The sequence below is a fragment of the Polistes fuscatus genome, unplaced genomic scaffold (assembly GCF_010416935.1).
Source record: "Polistes fuscatus isolate 324 unplaced genomic scaffold, CU_Pfus_HIC Scaffold1, whole genome shotgun sequence".
In the NCBI taxonomy this organism is placed as follows: domain Eukaryota; kingdom Metazoa; phylum Arthropoda; class Insecta; order Hymenoptera; family Vespidae; genus Polistes; species Polistes fuscatus.
In genome coordinates, this window is record NW_025112997.1 from 8,439,434 (window position 1) to 8,460,946 (window position 21,513).

Here is a 21,513-nt window from a genome sequence, read left to right on the forward strand (position 1 = left end):
GTAGGCGCGGTGTGTTTAGAAAGTTGAATGAATTAAGCATGCCTACCTGCTGCTGCTGCTGCTTTTGCTGCTCTTATGATTATTACAACAACTACCCACGTGTTACACGCTCACGTTAAAGAAGAGAACGAATTTAAATTTCCCCGCGAAATCCGGTTTCGTTCTCTCTCTTGTTCTCTATAGCACGTGTATATGCTTATGTAATGTAATTCTTACCGAGTAAAGTTTCTATCTATTTCTTTTTCTCTTCATCTCTCGAACTTACCTGTAAACAAAAAGGAATAAATTTCAATTAGATATTATCGATATTGCGCTAGAGCGAGAATATAAAATTATGTCGCGCGATTTAAAAGCGACATACCGATTGCAAATGAATTAGCTAAGCGACGGGTTAATTGAGTTATTCGCAGACATTGTAAATGAATTGTAGTATGAATACTTTATTGCAGTAGTTACACAATCGATTTCACAAAGGTACCTTTTTTTCAATACATAAGTCTATGTATATATACAAGAAACATAATTTTACAAAAATACAATAGATCAGGTTCTTCTAACGCGCCAAAAATATTGCGACTACTGTTTTCATATAATGCAGTTTCTCATACAACGCTCTAAATAATAAAATAATAAATTGCGTAAATAATTCACATTTAAAAATTAAATTTCCATTAATTGAACATTACATCATTGTCTTTATCCTTAATAAATCCTTTTGTTTCATAATCTTATTTATTTTAAATTTGTGAGTACTATGTTGTCAAAAATAGTTTGTAGAAACTTATCTTGAAGAAATGGAAATATTAAAAAAAAATATATATATGTACCTATATATATAATTTGTTTTTTAAATCGTGTTATATAAGGAAAATGTATGTAAAAGGTGATATTTTTAAACGCAAATTCATACAAAACGTAATATTTTTATCACATTATACAAAAGTCTATTGTATCATTTGAACTCATTTTTCTTGTCAATCGAATAAACTGAAATTCTCTAACATAAGCGAATAAATCTAATTGTAAGGAAAAGAAAGTTGTGGTGGTAATGGTAATAGTAGTAGTAGAGTAGTGGTGCTGAAGCAGGACCCGTAAAAGGGGAGGATGTGGAAGGGATGGAATAGCTGGCGCGATAACGGACAGAACCGTCGATCCAACTACACTCGTAAAGCTGGACATTTAACGATGGCGATTTAACTGTCGTAACGAACCCGCGCGCGCACGAGCACACACGACACACAAACACAATCTCTCTCTCACTCTTTCACTTGGCTGCCGCCACCGCCGCAGCACAATAATAATTATGGCCTCGGCTACGATTGTTTATGGAGCGGCCGTTAAATTACCGCCGGTTGACGTTACACGACATTTTGGTGGCTGCTTTCGTCGTCCCTCGAAATCGTTATTCCCCGTTCTCGGATAATGATTCTCGCGAATCTATCGATCCAATTATTTCCTCCGGTTGGTCGTATTCGCGAGAAAAAATTAAAGATGCATGGGGGATTTCAGATAAAAAAAAGTAAAAAGTAAGAAAAAAAAGACAGAAAATGAAAAGAGAAAAAGAGAAAGAGTTCACGTTTCTCATCTTCGCGATGCGCAAAATGCTCGCAAAGCGGAATTTTTCTACGAATTATCGTCCGACTAATAGTATACGGTCCTCTCCTGAGAAAATTGACGTCATCGTGACGCTTATCGTCTCTTTTGTATCTTTTGTTCCTCGCTTACACAGATCGAAATATTCGTTGAAAATTTCTAATTCTTCCTAGAATGTTTTTTTTGGTTATTAATTTTATATCAAAGTGTTCGCTTGATCACTGATAAATTTTCTTTCATTATTTTTACGATTTATTTAACGCTTTACGATGTCGTATAATTATAACAATAAAACACTCTTATATATTTGTATTTTGTAAGTTTTCACGCAAAGTCGCAAGATATCATTTATTTTTAGTTGCTACAAAACTTTTCAACTTCGGCTCCTTCTCGAGCATTTCTGCATGTCATTTTGGCCCGAAATCTTCCAAATTAAATGGTACGGCAAGATGTTAATTTTTGATTCAACTAAACAATTACATGTTTATGTAACTGTGATAACTGTGATGATAATTTTCAATTCGTATGTATACAATACGAACTTAAAAACAAAACGGAATATTTATATTGCTTAATATCATTTAGTGAAGTTGACATACAACATCAATGAATAATAATTGTAAGTTAACATTTTTAAATAATAAGTTCAATAAGACTGTGTGAAAAAATAACGTCTCCTGGACGTCATTGTATGCTAAGAGGTTAAACATTTCTTGATTCATGTTGATAGAACATATTTTTTTTTGTCTACTTAATACAAAGAATCCATTCCTAAAGTTGAACTGTATATTTTTGTTGCACTTTGCATACAATTTTCGATATTATTAACTGTTTTTAGTGATCCAAATCTTGAATTAACATTTATTTTTGAGATTGCAAACGATTCTTTCAACATCTAGGTCGCATACACTAGACTCTGAACTTGCTACTTGTGAAATAGTACTTTAAATATTGACTATTTACATGTAAATTGTATACAATCCATGTAGCTTGAACAAAAAGTCACCGAAAATCAATTTGACACGGAACATGTTAATTAAATCTTTTGAAACAAGGGATTAATCGTTTTGTTCTTATTCGCTTGTGTAGTCCGATTGATTTTACATGTTCGACGAGTACCATTGATTTATCAACGAAGCTACCGTTTTAACGATAAGGTATTTCAACTTCCTCGGTGGATGACAGAAGGTGCAAATGATCCTTGACAGCGGGTCACTCGACACCCAAGGCGTCAAGTGTTTTAACGAGAACGCACGATCATCGCACCTCCTCAACTATCTTCTGTCTCCTACTCCACAAATTCCCCTACTTTTTTCTCTTTCTGTCTCTCTCTCTCTTTCTCCCTTTTTCCTTTTGGTTACACGGTCACGCGACTTTAACTCTACATACGTAGTTCTATGCACATGATACAGAGATATACATGTCCTTAAGTAAACATTATATTTAGCGTATGAGCAACACGTGCGTTTTGCATACGAGTGAAAGAATCAATGTTAAATTTTTCGAAGGAAGGAACAAAAAGTCGAAAGGTAAATACTAACTAATTAATCAAAATGTTCATTCCAAAGCGTAATAACATGGAATCAACCAGTTTAGAAAACAAATGTCCTTTTTCCGGTAGCTTCTAATTAACGATCGTATACGAGAAAGATGGATTCATTCTCACGCTCGGTTAATTTTGTTTTATGTCGCGTAGGATGATTAAACGGTACGTACACGAATCATTTAGAGAAGTTCCCTACGTTTAGTCGAATACCCTCGTGTTATTCTCGATAAGAAATAAAAATGTATATTTATTTATTTAATTGAGATGGTCAGGGTAAATCAAATTTAATTGAGTTGCTCGATAAATGAGTTTATATCGACAATATGGGGGAGGGAGAAATCATTTCGTAATCGAAGCTTTATTTAAGAGGTAAATTGTTTCGCACTCTCGTTCTATATCCTAAAGAAGAAGAAGAAGAAGAAAAAGAAAAAAGAGAAGCAGAAAAGAAAAAAGAAATCACATGATGCGTGTTCGGAAGGACAATTACGTTCTAAGGAGAAGGTTGGTCGATCGAATTTCCGTTAGGGAAGATGGGCGTTAACTGAATTGGCCACGAGCTTCCGTATAATTGGGAACAATTCATAAATTTATTGCGACAGACAACACAGAACTAGGACCCTTCTCTTTTTCCTTCTCGCTCCCTCTTTGTTCACTCACCCTGGTCGTTTCTTCTCTCGTTCATTGAACGACCCTCCAACGCTTCTCTTCGAGGGATGGAATCATTGCTTGAGCAGTGAGAAAGAAAAAAAAAAGAAAAAAAGAAAGAAAAAGAGAGAAGGGGAAAATAAAGAAAAGCTCTGTATTATTGGAGGTGGAGAGACGGTAGGAGATTCGAACGACGGTAGGGAAAAGGTAATAAGAGGGTAGAATAAGGCAGTACCAACTTGGACGCATTAAACATTTAATAACTCGTCTTGTTCGATCGGTCAGTCGGTAAAATAGATACCTATGTCTATACTTGCAATGACGATTCAAGAGAAAGATATAAAATGGAGAGTTTACGCTGGTTGATATAATTACAAGGAAAACGTATTTGCGGTTACGGAAGGAAAATTAAATGGAGCTCTCCTCCTCCTCCAACTCCCCCTTTCTTTTTACCATGCGAACGCTATGTCGTGCCGTGCTCAATTTACGAAACGTTTAAGTAAGTACCAAAGAAACGAAGAAATATATTGATAAATACGATAAGATTAAATTTACACGAACGTTTTACACATCACGTTTTCTACACTGAAGTATAGATCTTAACTGGATGAACGTTTTACGAACATTTTACACGTTGTGTATTTCACATCGCATTCAGGAAGAATCAATTCAATACAAAGATAGATCTCGTATAATATGAATGTCTTGCTGTTTTTATGCTTAGTATTAAAAAAAGAAAAAAGGCGGAATGAAGCGATACATTAGATGCAACAAATAGAAGATTAATGCACACCTAATTTGTTCCATTTCAACTGAATACACTAAAAAATCAAATTCGGGACGGAATGTTGTTGTACTAATTTAAAAAAAAATCTCTTTAAAAGAGTAGCGCGTTTAACGTTATTCTAACTTTATATTAATTGTAACTATTATAAAATTATGTTTTATATTGTTTACAAATAAGTTGTTCAAAGGAAAGGGGTACGAAAAAGAAAAAAAGATAGAGACAATGTCTAGTTTATAGTTATGTGCTTATCTTAAATTTGAACAAAAAAATCCTTCTTGTACCCTTATTCTTTTCAGCTACTAAAATACAATTTAAAAATAACATTTTCTGCGATTTCTCTTGAAGATTTCAAATTATATGTGTGAGAGAAGTATTAGATATATAATTTTTATTATCGAAGAAGTCAACCACTCCTATTATAATTTTATTCTCAAACGTGTATACTATAATCGTGTTCTTTGTGTGAAATCAGCTTACTACACGTATCCAAATACGTGTATATCTTCCTCATGTAAATCACCCCTCACTGTTTGAGTGCCATGTAGCGCGATCGTGTTGTTCATATCCCATGTCAAAGATTGCTAGTACGCTCATGGTTTATCTAAATAAGTATACATATGTATTGAAGCAAACACTAACGCGTTACTTTTTACTTGATGATATTTTTTTTTGCGGATCTCTTAAAACGGTCACCTCTTTTGCGGATAGAATTCTAAATCGAGCGTTTACAGAGATGAATCGTTGCAAAGCAATAATTACAGGAAATTGTCTATTTGCTGTTCCGATGTATTGTACACTATGACAAATTAATTACATACGTTTTCAACATTATTGATAAATGTCACCAATGTAATTTATGGTCGTTATATGCGCCGATAATTACGATAGAGTACTAACACAAGTGATAAAATTGTAAAAATTGGTTACAATATTTATATTATAATATTAATAAGTATAATATATATAAAATTAATTATAAAATCAAAAATTTTCAATATGTGAAATTAGTCAATTACTTTAATAATCAGCACATAGATCGAAAATATTTAATATTGTTCTTTTCACAAAATTGCAAGCTAAAAATTCATGAAAACCCACATACAAATATATAATTTATAATGAACGCATATGTGCATTGTTCATCTATAATAGATTAAATACCGCAAATCAAAATGTTTACATCCTTATCTTATAGTTCTAGCTTTTGATTTGATCAGATCACTCTTAGATTTCATTTTACAATTCGTTTCAATATTCACTTATTAAACATATCGACGTTTTCTGAGATTTTTTTCAGAGACAAGAGATAGTTGGAACCCATTAGACGTTTTCCTCTTACTGTTTCGAGTTTCCAACATACGTATTCTTCATCTTCGGTTTGACCCTTGCTAAGACGCCCACTTTTTCCCCTCTTCCTCTTCCTTCTCTATCCCTCTCTATCCCTCTTCCGAGCAGCTCCCTTCGTGCAGCAGTAGCTACCATAAATTCGTCTTCTTGTTGATCTACGGAAGTTTTACGACTTTGTATGGCTGGTATACCAATAAACGAAAAGCTCCGGCCACGTTCGTCCCGCCGATAAGATTCTCGAAATCATCGGCGTGACCTCGAGAAGCTTACCCAACTTATAAAGAACTTTAACAAAAATATTATATAATATATATAATTATAAGTTGTTTGAGCTTCATAATCAAAGTTTCAACTTTGTTTACAATACTCCGACTACAATTAACATTACATTACTACATCAGTAAAAATGACTAGTTTTATAATAGTTTTTTAAATTTTTTGTTTTATTTTTCTTATTCCTCCTTTCCTGTTACGTATTTTTTTAAAGACCAGTCATTTTGAGATTGGTTTTGGTAGAAATAATTTCGTATTTCTCTCGATAGTTCTAGTGTTAAAATTCTATCTCAACCACTTATATATTTTATATTTATGTGATCAGATACATCAATTATAAATGAATGACTGGAAAATAAATAATAAAAAAACTGGTGTGTGTACTTATGTACGCACGTAAGAAGTTATACTTCTTTGCCGTACCAAAACGAATATAACCTCAATAACCTCAAAAATAACTTCAAAAAAAAAAACTTCAAAGAAAAAAAATAACTTAAAAAAAAATAATTATTATTATATATATATATATAAGAAAGAATTAAAAAAAAGAAAAAGAAAATATCAAAGTATAGAAATCAGTCCACACTAAATATAAGAGAAATATATCGAATTACTTCACGCGTCAACAGCCATGGCGCGGTTACAGCATTAGTTCTCGCTTCGATCATTTAAGTAAAGCAGCGCTGAGTACGATTAGTATTTGGATGGGTGACCCGCTTAAGAGAAAAAGGGGAAGAAGAAAAGAAGAGACAACTTCATGCCGTATACTTGAAATCGCTTTACCACGCGTCGTAAATACCGACAAACTTCATGGTGTCGTTTTTCCAGGCGCTCGAACAAAATCATTCCCCATTACATTTTCCCCAACGCGCCAAAAGAAGTATAACTTCAATAAATAATAAATAAATAAATAAATAAATAAATAAATTTTGTCTGTTAAAGTGGTACTACTGATTTCTCATACTGTACTGCCACCTGACAACAGCTTTTTTACCAACTGTTCGATGAAATTAGGGCCGTTGTTATTTTCTGGGGCCGAAATTTGACCGTTTTGTATTGCGCACGGAATAAGTTAGATAACGACGACGTTGAGACATTAGATTGATTAGAATCACACCCTAAATAGTATCGGTCACGATTGCCTTAGTCGAGTTATGAGGGCGCGAGGGGGCATTAGAGATACATGTAGGACCGCCTTAGCACGCCAGGTGCAAAGGTAAGAGAAATCTCTAACGTAAGAAAAAAAGAGATCTCTCGCAACGAAATTAGTGCTTGTATTCTTTCTTTAACTTGTCCACAGGGTACTACTTATTGTACTATTTGTTTGAATAAAGCCTTCGCTTGCCCTTGCTTTTTTCTCAACTCCGTGAGAGTTTTTATGCCTAGGCCGAACTCACGACATTAATTTCAAATTGCTTAAATCTTATATTCTACAAACATTTTGGTGCCCCGGGCGAAGAATGAGTGATAGGTTGGATTGATAAATCAGTAAATTCGGAAGGTGATTGCGCCTTTGTTCTTTCTGTTCTTTGTCATCGTGCTTGTGGCTTGTGTGAACATAGCGTCTTTGTCCGTTGCTTACCGGAACCACGTGACACGTTTTAAATTTAAACACGTGCTACGCGTTGACGCTGCGTTTCCGTCCGCATCGTTTCCCCCACCCGGTTTGGGACTTCAAATATGGCGGTTGTGGCACCTACTAACACAAATTCTTGTTCTCTTCAGGTGCAAAGAGGTACAAGCGATTGTAGGAATTTACAAAATATTTATTTTAAGTACAAAATGAGTATAGAATAACCATTAAAACATTCTTGACGGTATTTCAATATATGTATTATATTTTTTTTACATTTACTTTCCTTTTCAATTACTCAATTATTTAAACTTGTTATCTATTACTGCTAACTTCTTTGATTTTATTTTTCACATTTTCTTGCTTATATATTTATTATTTTTTGTAGACTATAACTTTTTCAGCCATTCTACAATCCAATTGTCAAATGAACTGTTAATTATTCTTTTGAAACTAATATCTTTCACTATTTCTCTTTACACACGTTCCGATAATGTTGTAGGTAGACTAACATGAATCAAATAATTAAAAAAAAAGTTGTTTTATGATTTAATTTATGATATAAATAACTATAAACGAAAATAAATCATCAAATTAATTTTTTTTCTATTTTTGAAACTTTTTCCACTTTAACACCGTCTCCGATGACCTCAACACGACCAATAGTAAAAATTCATAATTAGAGTAAATATCGGTACTGATAAATTTTTAAATAGTACCGTTGCTTTATAAGGGTTTGAAGAAAATAATGACATACAGAACATGCAAAAATAATTTTATTAATACAAGGAAAATAGGCATGAAATGTATCAACGTTTTTTCTGTATGTAATTGCTTGATAAAATGCAATCTTTATCATCAGAACATTTCACTAAATAAATCTCTAACTTAACACCATTAATAACATTTTATAGTTTTTTTGCAATGGTGAACTATAAGCAGTCATTTGATCAGACAAATCAACTACAGATTTCCATAAATTCTAATCTACTACCATTTTTGGACAGTTTGAAACAATTGATAATAACAAAAATGGTCTACAGCGCCTCGGGGGTCACCGGTGATCACAACACGAATAATGCATTAAACACAATTATACAACTCCCTTTATCAGCTGTAAAAAAATTTCAACAAAATATGTATCCTATAATAAACAATTTATGTTGACGTGGCAGGCAAATCACGTGAAATGCGCGAGGCAGTTAAACGTGTTAATAATTACCGATAATGCACATTTTTACCGATATATTTACACATAGAATAAACTTCTAGCATTGTTACCTAATTAAATTATTATTTGTTAAAGTTGTAAATACTATTGGAGAAGAAGTTACTCATTGCGAAAATTTCACAGCATACTCGACACAGGTACTACAACGAAAGAAATGAAAAAAAGAGAGAATTGGCGAAGACTTAAAATCGTGAATACGATAGATTACCGTGGCTCGTTACCGAGATAATGGCCGACAAAGTCATAAATTTCTACGAGATGCACGTTGCGCCGGTATCAACGTCAAATCTCAACGAGTCCAAACGTATATACATATACCTATATATATATGTGTACGAGTATCTAGATGTAACGGCATTGCAATTTCATGTATATAAACAGATGAATCGAGCGACTGCAAATGTCGCTTGGGCAAAAAGAGGGTGGTGATGAGGAAAAGGAGAGTGAGGATGAGGACGAGGACGAGGATGAGGATGAGGATGAGGATGAGAATGAGAATGAGAATGAGGAGGAGGAAGGGGAAGAGGAATGCGAATGTAATAGGAGTGAACAATGCTCGAAATTTCAGCAATTTCCCATACCGATATCGACAAGGATTTCTTTCGCAATTGCTCCGTCAACGACAAGCCATCGGAATGATTGAAAAAGATTAAATCATTTTGTTTCTACAACAATATCTTTTCCTCTCGTCGATCAATGACCGCGAGCGTTCGTCGCGGTGGACCGAATTCGTGCGATTGATATAAAATAAACATTACGTCGTGTAGAGGGAAATATTATTTCGTCCTGGTTGTTGTTTGCGAATTTTATCCCAAATTTTTTTTCGATATTTCTGTTTCGGACATAAAATCTGTATTTATACATATATATATATCGTACGTTATTTAGTTTTTATTTGTTTTTTTTCCTCCCTTTTTTTATAGTCGACAATAATTCTAATATAATCGAATACGAATAATAAAAGAGAGAGAGAGAGAGAGAGAGAGAGAGAGAGAGAAAAAGAGAGAGAGAGGAAGTTGCTAAGCGTAACGACATCGATGGAAAGTTTATATGCATATATAAAGGTTTTAAAAAAAGACGTCTAATAAAGTTTTCCAAGCGATGCCGTAAATCTTGTTAACGAACATAAAAGGAGGGCACAAAGGAGAGAAAGAAAGAAAGAGAGAGAGAAAAAGGTCTTCGTAGAAAGGTAGTAGTGTTACCAAAACGAAAAGGGAAGCAGAGAAAAAGAGAGAGAGAGCGAGAGGGAGAGAGAGAGAGAGAAGTTAGTAACGACGTATACTCCAATCCCGAAGGTTTTCGTCGTCGGCCCCTTCGTCGAGGCTTTTCGGGGGTGAGCTTCCCCTGCTTGTACCAACGGAATATACAGTACACGGAGCGTGTAACGTCCTACTGTCAGGCTACCCTAGTTGTGTGCGCACAAACACACGCGCATACACTGAAATGTACATGTACATTTATAGGAACGTAGTAGCGAACGCAGAAGGCGGAGGTCTGCCCTATGATTTGTAGCAGCACTATAATGCTTCAACTACCCGACGCGACGCTCTCCGTTCTGACTCACCCCCTCGTATCCTCTTCTCTTCTATGCTCCCTTTCGTTTGGTAGCTTGCTTCTACCCCTCCTTCTCTTTGTTCCTCATTACTATCCTTCCTCGTATTCTCATAGAATGTCGTAGAGTACGGTGAGACGCGCGAAAATAGCCCTTTTCCTTCCTATCTAATTCGTCCTAATACTATGATCGTGCTACACTATGTAATTATGCATGCAGTCATACTAGATACTATTTTACTAGCATACTAATTGCAAGTAAATAGATCCGCTATTAGATTTTACTTATGTATTATATTAATTACAATAATTTTTTTTATTATTAATTATTATTAGTTGATATAGTAGACATATTCCCATATATTTCTATAACCTCGCTATATAGTAAAATGCAGAAATTGACGCATTAAAAAATTAAATTTTGCTTTCTTTGAGCATTACATATTACTATTCTCATAGTTTCCATCGTTATTGATTTCTTCTGCTTTGTAATTATTTTTTTTCTAAATCTTTAACCGCTATATAATTAAAGATAGTTCGCGGAAAAAGAAACAATTTTCTTAACATTCATAAACGAATTGTAAATTATTATATAATATCTCAAATAAATATTTTGTACACGTAGCATATTAACAGCGTTGTACACAGAAGTCTATTGTATATTAATTGAAAATAAATATAGTAAACCATTAGTATAATTCATAATATTAATCTAATGTATACTCATAATATGTAATATATTCTTTTTGTCATATTTTAAAGGTATTTTTATCTCATATTATATTATTACATTTAAACAATATAAGCTTTCAACGCATATCGTATGTCGATCTACTGCTATTACTACGATCGGATAAATCTTATTGAGCGAACATGCACGACAATGTGCAATTGCAAGAATAATTAATGAAAAAATTAACTTGTTAGCATGCAAAGGACTCGGCAAGATTAGATGGAAGACTAAATTAGGATAGATGTTTAATAAATAAAGAGAAAATTCATTGGAAATGCAGTAGCAAATTCAGGATATTATCGCGTTGTTTATCTCCTATTCTTACTTAGAATTAATCAAACCCTTATACACCATCTTCTTATCTCTCTCTTATACTACTTAGATAACACTATTATACTACTAACAGTATCCTGTTTGTCAACAATGTACGGAATCATAGTAATAAATATTTTCGATAAGTAATTCTATTCGTTTCATGACAATTCGCGAGACGATTACTTCCGATTAATATAGTTAACAAATGTTTAAAGAAATGAGAATGAAAAAAAAAAGAAGAATAAAAATTCGTCAGCGATAAAATGGAATTTTCTTTGAAAGTTGGGATTGTTTTAACGATTTTTCTGTAAATTTTCTTAATTTCCGAGACAATGTTAAGTTAACTTAAAATTTTTATGCATTTGTTTTTTCCAATTTTTTCGCACCCACAAGAATCATACAGAATGTTTTTTTTTTTCTTTTTTCAAATCTCTTTTTTGTAATGATGTGGAATTTAGAAGTGGTATTGTCAGGTATTTAACTTCTATCTATATACATATGTTTCAATTTGTTACTATTGATTGTAGTTTTATTTCTTTTATTAGTCGATATAAATAATGCTATATTTCCACTATCGCATAAACAAATAAAAATACATAATCGCATAATTTGTACGTTTTATTAAAATTTACAAAGTGTTTTTTTTTTCAGTAATTGTGCATAGATTTAATTTTGTACGCGTAAATTTAAGAATGAGAAAGTAAAACGTTATTCATAGAAGGATCAAAAAAGCATTTAAGGCATATTTTGTTTTGAGAGTTTCGCCAGAGCAACACTGCTACAACAGTAATAAATAAAAATATACGGAGTTTATAATCCACGAATTATGAATGTAAGTCAAGGTCAAAGATGGTTTTAACGTTTCCATTCCAAAAACTATAGGATGTCCTGACTTTTGTTAATTTTAAAAGCCACGACATCCTCAAGAGTTTTTTGACGAGAATCTAATAGCCAGGATATTGAAAATTTAAAGTAAAAATAGGAACATACTTTAAATAATAGTTATAAAAATATTTTACAATTAAAGCCAAGTGGAGACAACTTGCATACTGCCGACTGCATGAGACTTTTACTTGCTTGTTTTGGTAAGGTGAGGGAAGACGATCCCAACTATATGATACCGCCATACCTCGTTAACTGCACAGCTTTTGTTTTTTAAGTGTCAAGTAATTGCTAGTAAACCTAAATAGTAGGGGAACGTATTGATTGATGGTGGGAACCAAACAGATCTAACAACAAGATTGAATTTTAAAGGTTGATCGAAAAAATCCTATTTATTTTTGAAATAATCTAATATACTGGATGGTTTAAGTAAATATTACACAAGCTATATTCTTATAAATTAATAAATATATTGAATTCATTTTTTCAGTAATAAAATAGTACAAGAGTCTAATCTTTTAGCGTGAAACTTCCGGGGAAGATTTTAGAGGGAGAGGGCGAAGACAGAGGAATAGTGAAATATTATAGAAATATTTTTAAATGGAAGATGATATTCAATTTGATAAAGATTTAAAGAAAAATATCTAGAAATTACTTTAAGCCTCAAAAATCGCCGGTTCTTTATTTCCTTCTATTCTAAAGAATTGTAACATTTAATGCATTTACGGTAGATTATGGGTTTATGGCAGGTGCATCATTAACGATAAAAGGGACAAAGTCGGATGACTGTGCCCACAGCCAGGTAAAAGAGAGAATTTTTCGAGTTTGTTATGAATTAGACAATGTTTTTGAGTTGGTTTAACAGTTGGACATTGTGGTAAGCCTTAGTTATTAGTTATTGTGAGAATTGTTTGTAGAATAGTAATAAAAACATAGTATTAAGACCACACACGACTTCTTATTATCGGAGACCTTCGAATAAGAGTTTACATTACGTATTATTTTTATATCAATCATTATATATAGTAAATATATAATAAATATTATATATATATTCGGTTAGCCAATAAGGTCATACGGACTTTTTAAAATAAATAAACAACAAAAACTGCATGAATTTATTGGCCAAGTAAATGAACGAGATGTTACATTAGTGTTTCATAATTAATATTCTTACTTCTTCTTTCCTACTTTCCACTCACAATTAATTAATATATATATTACATATGTATATAATTAAAAAGAAACAAGTAACAGATAAGATTATTTCACAAAGTTGTTAATTCGTCATCCCCCGCACACAGCACTGATAATATTATATATATAGTCATTACTTCTATTACTCAAGAATAATTTTTTTCAAACTAACAGTAGATCACATCATCTTATATTGCAAGAAGTACTCCTCGTACCGATAACGATTCAACAAAGGGCCCACCTTAAAGGATAATTTAAACTCTTAAGACTCCATTCTAAATCTATTACAATATCTTAAATATATCCAATTGTATAATAAACTATAAACCTTTCCTTTGGTCGCTAATAACCTTGCAAGTGGTTGATGTGTGATTAAATAAATGGAAACAAAAAGAAGATCATCTGAAATTAAAACGTAATTCAAACGCGATACGTTTTTACACAAATTATTACATTTTATTACAAATTTACGATAGAATATTATTAACGACAACCTATAATTTTGTTCGTATCCTTAAAAGGGCTTTAAAAATCGAAGAAAAATTCGCAAGTACGTATTTCCGATCGAGAAATAAGTTAACCGTTGACGCGTCTTAAGACGAGGGTTAAGATCGTACTAAAAAAAGGGAAAAGGAAAGATTAGAGAAATAGAGAAAAAGAATCGTCATCGGCAGGAGCATTAAAGCGTTTCAATTATTTGATCAACCGATAGAATTATACGCGTCGAAGCGGATTTGGGATTGGTCGGTGTAGAAGAAGGAGTGAAACGAGTCATACAGAAAGGAAGGACGTAAAAAGTATTTTTTCCCTGAGGGACGATGAATGGGGGAGGGGGTTCACAGACGCACGAAAGCCGCTCAAAAGAACCCCGTACCAAAGATTATATATATATACGCTTCCGTAAATTATCCTACTCGCTGCTTTATTCCCCCTCTTTCTACGACCATCCCCCTTCTTTTCTTTATTTTTCTTTGAATTCTTCTTCGACTTTTGTTGATATTCTTAAAACCCTCGTAGAATTTTTATCGCCAAATTTTTGGGGATCGGTAAAACATAATCCTACGTCATTTTTAAATCTTTAACTGAAAACGAGTATCAGTAATGTTGTATCACATTTATTTAAAATTTTTAACTGATTGTAATTGGGATTTGAAAGAACAAATATTTATAAGTACCTACAATATTATAAAACAAATATTAAATACTTATTTTTAAATAGTAGAACCATATACGGGACTTGGTTATATTTTTTTATTGCAACGTTGAGCTTAAGATTTAGCATCAGAACTGTTGGTTGATAAAAAATATTAACATAGTCTACTTGATATTCTATTATATTTATGAAGCAAAAAGTAAATAACTTGTAAGAAACTATTCCAAATATGGTCATAGTTAGATGAAATTTCAAATCGATATATCTAGAATACTTTTTTTTTTCCCAAATAGTAACTTTTAAGATGAAACAGATATTTCAACCATGGCCGCAATCAACAACAAAGTAAAAGTCCCCCCCCCCCCTCGTTGACACCAAATGTATATCTAATTCACCACAACAACTTAAAAGAACAACTGGATCACACAAAACCCAAACCAAAGATATCTATTAGATAATAACTTTAAAACTCCCAGATAATAGACAAAATCAGGTAAATTAACAAGGTTCCTCATTGGACACTCTCGCTACAGTCATACACACCAGATAATGAAGCAACTTCTTTCCTGATATAATATATCCAACGCAAAACTCACAATTAAACATATAATAATCGAATGTTCGAAATTAAATGAACTACGAGACAAAAACGAAATACATAAGAAACTAGAAACAAGCTTTCTTCTCGTCAGCTCAACATAGAGCAAAAATATTCAAATTTATATAAAGAAAAAAAAAAAGGTCGAATTATGAACAGAAATATAATTTAATAATAATATCTATATACAATATAACTAAAACATTGTAATAAAACTACGTATAAATGTAAATTATAGAGCAAGTAGTTAACGACCACGCAGCTGATGCGATTTTAAAAGAGAAAGGGGATGGAATGTCAATACGACGTTTTATCAAAAATATTGATTCTTTTAATAATATATATATATTTTGCGCTTATATAGGTACACGTATTTTAATAAAATGTAAATATCATCTAAATAGAAATTAATTAACGTATAGGATTATTTATTTGTTTAATTTGTTTTCCTTTCTTTTTTGATAAATATGAGGGAGGCCGGTGAGGAGGGGGGAGGTGGGGGAGAGCAATAAAAAATAAGTACTTTAGTTAGGATAAGCTCATCGAATGGCCTGAAATATCTCGTGCGACGACTACGTTCGCAATTCATTCACAGTTAGGCAGGACTTTTTCGAAGCTCGTTAGCCCACGTACGGACCATTCATAAATTAGCGCAAACGCTCGAGTCAGTAGGGGTGGAGTTATAGTGAGAGAAACGGAGCTTTCGGAAAGTGGTAGCTCGCTCGAACCTCGAGTAGTAGGTAGGTAGCGGGAGGAGATATAGAGAGCCGTTTTTTTCGTGCTAATTAGGAGAGCAGCTCCAAGTCACATAATTAATGGCTATTTCTCTGTCCTTTCGGCCGTGTACGCGACGCTTTTGCTCGCTCGTTTGAGACTTAGGAGAGTGCGATATAAAAGGAAGGGGAAAGAGGAAGGGGAAGGGTAGGGGGAGAGCAGAGAAAAAAGGGAGAGAAGTTCCTATCTATCGTTCTGATCGTATAAATCTGGTGAACGGCTAAACTATTCTGGATTGCATAATTTTTACTGGATAAACCTCTAGCTGGCTGATCGATCTGGTCGCTAATTAAAAGCGATTAAATCAACAATCACCGAGGCACGCAAGGTAATACTACTACAACGCTGTAGTAGATTTCCAGTTGATTTTTTTTTACGGTTAATGATCAGATTATTAAATCCTAACAATTAACAGTTCTCCTTGACTTTTCTCAATATAGTTTTGTTTAAAAATATTATACAAGATAGTTCTACATAGGTTTTTTTTTCTCTATTAGCAAAAGCAATTTGAGCTGAGTTTAATCGAAAAGTAATGAACTTTGAATTATCTGAAATCGAGTAAAATTTCGATTGAAGATATAAATTGAAATACAAAATAGAAGTCGCATCATTATAAATAAAGACAAGTAAAAGTAGTAAAAGTAGTAAAATAAAGACAAACAAGATTACGAGATTTGTAGTACTGCGTTTACAATAAATTTCTTTTTTTCTTTTTTCATTTTAACGACTGTTTTCTGCATATAATCCTTTGGTAAAGTCAATTAATTCTTTTTGACGTAGCCTAATTAATAAAAAAGATAAAAAAAGAATTGATTTATAATTAAAGGAAAGAAAAAAGACATATAAGAAATGATTCGAGACTTATATGAGAGAGGGACCAACCATCGCAAGTATTATCTCGACTAGGCTTCTTTTAGCAATGGGAAGGTAAGTGGTAAAGGTAAAGCAAGCGAGCGAGCGAACAAGCAAGCAAGCAAGCAAAGTGTATTAAAGGCGAAGTATAAAAGTTCAGCGGCGCGCGAATTTACGAGGCGCGTGCGAGCCCGAGATAAATATCTTACGGCTCGCTACTCTTCCCGCTATATTTTTTGACCCTACTCGAGAGAAAAAGACGGAGAGAGGGAAAGAGAGATAGATACAAAACATATACCAACGCAATTTACACACGTGTGCATATACATACAGAGACAACGTGTACTCGTAACACGCGCGCGCGAATCACGGAACGGAAAAGTCGTTGCTGTTACGCGCTCGTTCACCTTCATTCTCACGCTATGTGTGTGAGTAAACGACTTCTTTTACAGCCAAACGAGCGAAAGTGTCTCTTTAAAAGAAAAAAAGAAAAAAAAAGTAATAATAATAATAGTAAATAAATAAAAAAAAAGGATACTTCGATGCGATTCGGACACATTCATTATACACGATCTTATACGAGAAAGATAAAGTGAGAAAAAAAAGTTTGTTTGTATTAACCGTTCATTTACAGAGATGCGATTAAATATAATCGATATACTCGGGCAGGTGTCGATTATCTGGTTTAGAAAAATAAAAATAGAATCTATCTGGTAAATAAGTAATATATAAAGTCAAGAAAACGAGTAAGATTAAGATATCGTATTAATAAATAAAATTGATACGATATAAGAAAATAAAAGATTATATGAACAAACAATATGTAATTATCCATACTACTTGTAGGATATTGAATCTGTCATTAGCGTTATGTCAGGAAATTATTTACGAAGAAGAAATCAATAATTAATAATTAGTAATTATTACACAAGGTATTTCAAAAGTCGCTTAACCGAATTGAAAAATTACAAATTACTTGTTGACAAATATTAAAAGATACAGCATCGATGGTCAATTTAATGTTTTATTTTTTTTTAACTTGAGATTCATATAAAAAACAAAATATTGTAATTCTGTTGATAAATCAATACCTATTGATATTTTATTTCATTTTTCGATAAAACGACTTTTAGGAGATCTTGTATTTATTTATATCGTTTTTGTTGTTTATTAATAGTTAACTTTTTAACCATTAATTATGGTTATTCAACTCTTTGATATTCAATATCAATATATATTTCAATATATTATTTCAATGCGTTCATATTTAAATTATCATTGTTATTATCAAATCTTTAATCAATATAATTATAGCTTATTGTTGTTGTTGCAATTTTTAATACATATGTACTTGTTTACATTAAGACCACGAACTTAAATTTGAGGAATTTACTTATATTAGTTTTTTGTTATTAATTTGGTGACTTTTGGGACACCTTGTATATAAATATCAAAGAGAAAATTACTTCGTGCAATAAATAAAAGCAAAGAATTTAACATATCAATCATATAATAATGCATACGGAGAAGACATGAGCTTGCATATGATTCTCGTAAAATAATATAAATTGCTAAGACAAAATTGGCCGAACGTTGTGATTATGATTATCGATAGATAGGATAAACTAACTGTGTAGTGAACGACTAAACAGCGAAGGGAAAAATGTGGTGACCCGTCGGACGATATTTTATCATCGTTTCCAAGTACCTCCCCGTTCCACCCCTTTCTGTATTTTTCTCTCGTTCTCTGAATTGGTTTACGGATTGCATCGACACGAAAGAACACGCAGCACAACACCCTGGAATCTCGTGTATGTATGTGCACGTACGCGCGTGCCTGCGAGAAGAGAGCAAATGACGAAAATAAAAAATGAAAAAAGATAGAGAGAGATATATACATAAATAGATAGAGATAGAGAGAGAGAGAAAGAGAGAGAGAGAGGGAGAGAGAGAGATGAGAGAAAGAAAAAGAGTAGAACCCGTTACCTCAAATTATACGTTTCACTTTATTATTTATCGCTGGCAATTTCTGCTTCCCCTTTTTGATAAGAGAAAAAAAAAGTAGGAAGAACGCATCATCGATCAGCGATCGAAACTCGATTTGTTTTCGAACGTTCACTAGATTTACCATGGATCAATGGGGAGAAAAAAACGTAGATTATTGTCTGAGTTATTATTTCTTTTTCATATAAATACTGTTGCGTACTCGAAAGAACGTAAATTATCTTTTTTCCTTGATTTATGTTCTTTCCTTTGAATGGCTGATATTTATTGGGCTATTATTTTTCAACAATTTTGGTCAGTATTTTAAATAAAATATCTGCATGTAATATAAGCGGTTGATATTCCCACCGGTTAATATAAAATCTGTCAGTATTTAAATGAAAATATTTGTAAATATAATAATTTGTCCGAATTTCAAATAGATGGGTCGGTAAAAGAAAAACATTATACGGATCAAGTAAATAATATTATTACACACGAAAATGCGAAATTTAATACCGACATTTTAATTATTTATAACGAACAAAATATTCATATATTCTGATCATTTATTTTACAAAATACTTATCGGAAATGAATAAAAGTAATGGCCGAATAAATAAAAAAGTACTTTTAAATCTTTATTTAAATTTCTTCTTTAGGAAATAAAAAACGAAAGGAAGAAAAATTATGCTCGCACGGTATTAAAGGGAAAGAGAAAGAGAGGGAGGGAGGGAACGAGAGAATGAGCAAATAAATCGGTAAAGAATCGCGACATCGCGTCGGAACGATCGGGAAAAAAAGTATCCTTCGTATTATCCGGCTTATATGATTCCTGACATTCTCAGATATTCAATTACAGTGGACGGGAGATATTGCGCCTCGACGACGGCCCTGCACAGCCGCAAAAACATAATAAATCGCTTTCGAGTCGCGATATACGGGCCACGCGATATCTATGTATGTATATATCGTAGTAGTACTTGTATCGACGGCGTTCATACAAGAGAGGAAACATAAACATCTTTTAACGGGAGAAGGAAATAACGTACGCTTACGATCGAAGAGAAAGAGAAAGAGTTAGAGAAAGAGAAAGAAAAAAAAGACGTCGATAAGCCTACGATGGGGTTTATTTCTTGCATTTGAAATGTTACGTCCAGTCGTTGCTTATAAGTGAGAAAATTGTTTAAAGAGAAATTAAAAAAAAAAAAATTATTCGGTTAACCAATAAGAAATATTGGAATTTTCGTTTGAAATATACTTGTGTGTTGACCGATTGTGAGATATAAAATATTCAAAAATGTTAAATACTCGATAAGGTACTACAAAAAATATTGTATAGCGTTATTTATTGAGATTTACAGCATTAAACATATTGCTTTAGTGTAATTATATTGATAATAAGAGATTATTTTTATTTTGTGTGTGTGATCAATGTTTTATTAATACTAAATATTTATAGTATTAATCATAAACTTGGATATAATATATGAAATATTTTTAAAAAATATAAAATACTATAGTATCTGTGATTTATTTAGATATAAAGTAATAAAACATTTCAATAAAAAATATTACAGTTTTATAATGTACCAAATATTATTTCAATATAAATTACTAATGTTACATACAAACAAATCAATATTCCAACTTTACTTATTGTTCTATTAAAAAAAAATGGAACGAAACCTCTCTAAGAAATATTCCTAATCAAAATAGAATTCGTTAATTTTTTTTATCTTTCCTATTTTCTCTTTGCTTTTTAGCTTTAATGATCTTCACAATCGAACGAAGTATCAAAGTACAAATTGTCCTCGTAGCATCGCGTGATTTTATTTCAACGTGCGCTAATAATTAATGTGGTCGCGCTGCCAACCAAGTTAATTTTCTTTCTCTCTCTCTCTTTCTCTTTCTATGTTTTCCATTCTCTATGAAAACTGAACGCATATATTCATGCAAGTAGGGGTGGGGGGAGAGAGATTGAGAGAGAGAGAGAATGGGAAATCGATCTCCAACGTAGTTAATGGCAAATGTAAATAAATAAATGCTCGTTCGTACGATTAATTAAATGATAACAAATAATAATGACGTGTGAAATTGTAGCCGCACCTGTGGCAATCGCACGGAAACAGGAACCAACTTCGTGAGCTTCCACATCGATCGTATGAACAATATTTCTCCATGAAAGATCAATCGTTGTCATTAAATTTATCTATCAAAAGGTTAAAATAAGATTTTGACCAATTTTAAATACTTTAATCCCCTTAATTTCACTCTAATTATCTTGTAATTGCGATTGACAAAATATACAAGGTGTCCAAACAAAACTTATATTACGTATATTACTGAAGTCAAATAAATGTAAAAAGTTGATATAAACTTATTTTCGAAAATATATTATTGACAACATATATACTTTTAAAAATACTTATATTTTATTATGACAATTATAAAAAAATTTTCGAAAAATCCTCTATCTA

At 32.4% G+C, this 21,513-nt stretch overlaps 1 protein-coding gene across 1 annotated transcript in view; it reads right to left on the reverse strand.

The window, feature by feature from the left end:
- Window positions 1-5,714: 5,714 nt before the first annotated feature.
- Window positions 5,715-21,513, reverse strand: part of LOC122520973 (rRNA 2'-O-methyltransferase fibrillarin-like) — a 117,130-nt gene continuing 101,331 nt past the window's right edge. The window contains exon 6 of the mRNA XM_043641347.1: window positions 5,715-6,073. Within this exon, the coding sequence (XP_043497282.1) occupies window positions 6,047-6,073 (27 nt within the window). The 3' untranslated portion in view covers window positions 5,715-6,046. The remainder of the gene's footprint in view (window positions 6,074-21,513) is intronic.